We start from the raw sequence: 2,688 nt of genomic DNA on the forward strand, positions 1-2,688 counted from the left end.
TGTGTGTGTGTGTGTGTGTGTGTATGTGTGTGTGCGCGCGCGCGCGCGCGTGTGTGTGTGTGTGTGTCAGTCTCTCTCACTCTGTCCTCTTTCTCTGCTTGGCATAAAAAAACTGCTTTCAAATTGTTACCTTTCCCACATTCAACTAGATCTATACCTATTTATCTCATATGTAAGACAAAAACTCTGTCTGGCCCTGGCATGCTAAGAATGTGAGGAGCATCAATCTTGATAGAATGGCCATACATTGCATATCCAATGAATGGAGTATTTTGACTCTGCAATAAGCAGTACGTTGTACTTCATTTCGATAGTTTCAAACTAAATACCACTCAAAACTTGGACTAAACATTGAATGTGCTCGTTGTTATTTTTTAAGGAGCCATTGGTTTTGTGTAGGGCACGAACCCTTTGGGCATCGGCTGTATTAAATTCTGGACATTATTACCTGTCAATTCATCCCAAATGTCACTGACAGTTGCAAACAAAGGGTCTTAATTGGGAGCATAGTCGATTTTCTTCGATTGCTGTTTCATTGGACTTCACGTTCCTGTATATTTCATATCAGGGCTATTTACTGATGACCACTCCAACGTTGGTATGGTTTGTTTTTCCAAGAATTGTCAAGTGGCTTTGGCCCTGGGAGAAAATGCCTTGCCATGCATGTCTTACTTTTATTTTCGTCAAGGTGTCATTGAATGACACCATGACGAAAATAAGGATAAGATATGACGTTCCAGCACTTGCCCAATGTAGTCCACTCAACCAAGCTATTCGGTGATTCCCATGAGCGCGGTTTTGTTTATTCCACCCAGACCACCCAAAACCATGGCACTTCCGTGGCCTCTACACCTCACTGACAGATGATTTGTTAAAAATCTAACTAACGCAGGGGCATCAACATCTCCTCAACAAATACAAAATCATAGGCCTATTAATGAGCACATTATGTAATGTTAAGTCCAAGTTTTGCTTGGTATTTGTGACTACTTTTTTTTCTAATCTGTTAGGAAATATACTTTGAAGATACTGTTCATTGCTGAGACAATAATATTCTATTTTCATTTGATATTCAATATATTATATCCATTCCACCAGGGTTGATGCACCTCAATACACGCGCGAACACACTTTTACATTTTAAAAAATTTCGCACAATTTCACCAAACCTGATTTTTTAAGGTCAGTTTTGAGTGACCATATCTCGGGCGTCTTTATACATAGATCAATAAATATTAATGTATTAGATGATGCAAAAGTAATGTATCTTTAAACTGGTATGCTGCATGAGTGAGTGGTACTTGGCTTTAATACGATGATTGGGTGATTACATTTTCAAGTTTCTTTTGGACTCCATTTTATTTATATGTATATCTGTATATGTCCATCATTTTCAAATGTATGTGAAAACTTTGGACTTGGAATAAGCACAGCAAAGACAAAAGTGCTCTTCCAGTGATACACAGACCTTCCCTCCGAAAGTCAAAATACATAGAACAACACTGAACAATGATGATAGGTTTAAGTATCTTGGCACTACACTCTGTTCAAATGCCAACATCAATGCAGAAATAGTTTTACGTGTGAACAAAACTAGTGCATCCTTTGGGAGACTCAGAGCAAGAGTTTGGACCTCTGTGACATTGGCACAGAAACAAAGTTGACAGTCTACAACTCATAACCCTGGTGTATGTTGCTGAGACCTGGACGGTTTACCAATACCATAGCAAGAATCTTATTCATTTCCTTATGAAATGCCGTAGGAGAATTCTTGCCACTAAATGGCAGGATAAAATACCAGATACCGAAGTCCTCAAAAGGGCAAACGGCGATAGTATAAGCTCAAAAGGACTCAACTTTGCTGGGCTGGCCTTGTCGTAAGAATGTCTGATTTCAGAATCCCAAAGGCAGTCTTCTATTCTGAACTGTCCTCAGGGAAACGTAAGGTTGGCGCACATCAACAAAAAAGCACCACAAGGACGAATGTCTCTGAAGGACTTCAACATAAATCCTTTGACATGGAAGAGTCTTGCTCCTGACAGACCCAGCTGGAGAGCAGCAGTCACAGTCAGCAGCAAATCATATGAGGCTTCACGAATAAGAAATGCTGAAACCAAAAGAGAAGCCCGCAAGCTGCACACACCCAGAAGTGGAAGTGGAGCCTTTAAATGTTCAAAAAGTAAACTTTTCTGTTCCAGAATTGGTCTCATCGGCGCAGCAGAAGCCACAAGTTGTTGTAACCTGTAATTCTTCACATTATTCTATTTCGCTGGAGAAATTTTCTCCTCTGTGGATGTTTTGGTCATCGTCAGACATTGACGGACCGGACGAGCTATTATATATTACATAATGAATAAAACAACTCTACTGATACCCCTCCCCACCATTTTTTTTGTCACAGGCGTCAAGTCCTGCATGCACTGAACTGGAGATGATAGCCTTAGACTGGTTGGGCAAAATGTTGCGATTACCCCAAGATTTCCTCTTCTCTGGTGAGAGGCAGGGCGGAAGCATCATACTGGTGAGCCATCTGGGCTTGTCTGCCGGGTAGAAAACAGATTTAGTGCATATCAGCAAGAGGTTCAACTCCCTTAAATTTAGACAAATCCAAACAATCGGTGCTCAGATTTACTCGTGTATCGCTTTCGAGTATCTAAAAAAAAGTCTATGTTTCTTGTCTTTTTTGTT

General features: G+C 40.4%; 1 protein-coding gene across 1 annotated transcript in view; it reads left to right on the top strand.

Annotated features, from left to right (window-relative positions):
* The window catches only part of LOC101862673 (aromatic-L-amino-acid decarboxylase-like), a 20,851-nt gene that overhangs the window by 3,858 nt on the left and 14,305 nt on the right, over nucleotides 1-2,688 (top strand). Inside the window, exon 2 of the mRNA XM_013086877.1 lies at nucleotides 2,402-2,521. Coding sequence (XP_012942331.1) covers nucleotides 2,402-2,521 — 120 coding nt within the window. The remainder of the gene's footprint in view (nucleotides 1-2,401; nucleotides 2,522-2,688) is intronic.

The sequence above is a fragment of the Aplysia californica genome, unplaced genomic scaffold, assembly GCF_000002075.1.
Source record: "Aplysia californica isolate F4 #8 unplaced genomic scaffold, AplCal3.0 scaffold00516, whole genome shotgun sequence".
NCBI classification, from domain to species: Eukaryota; Metazoa; Mollusca; class Gastropoda; order Aplysiida; family Aplysiidae; genus Aplysia; species Aplysia californica.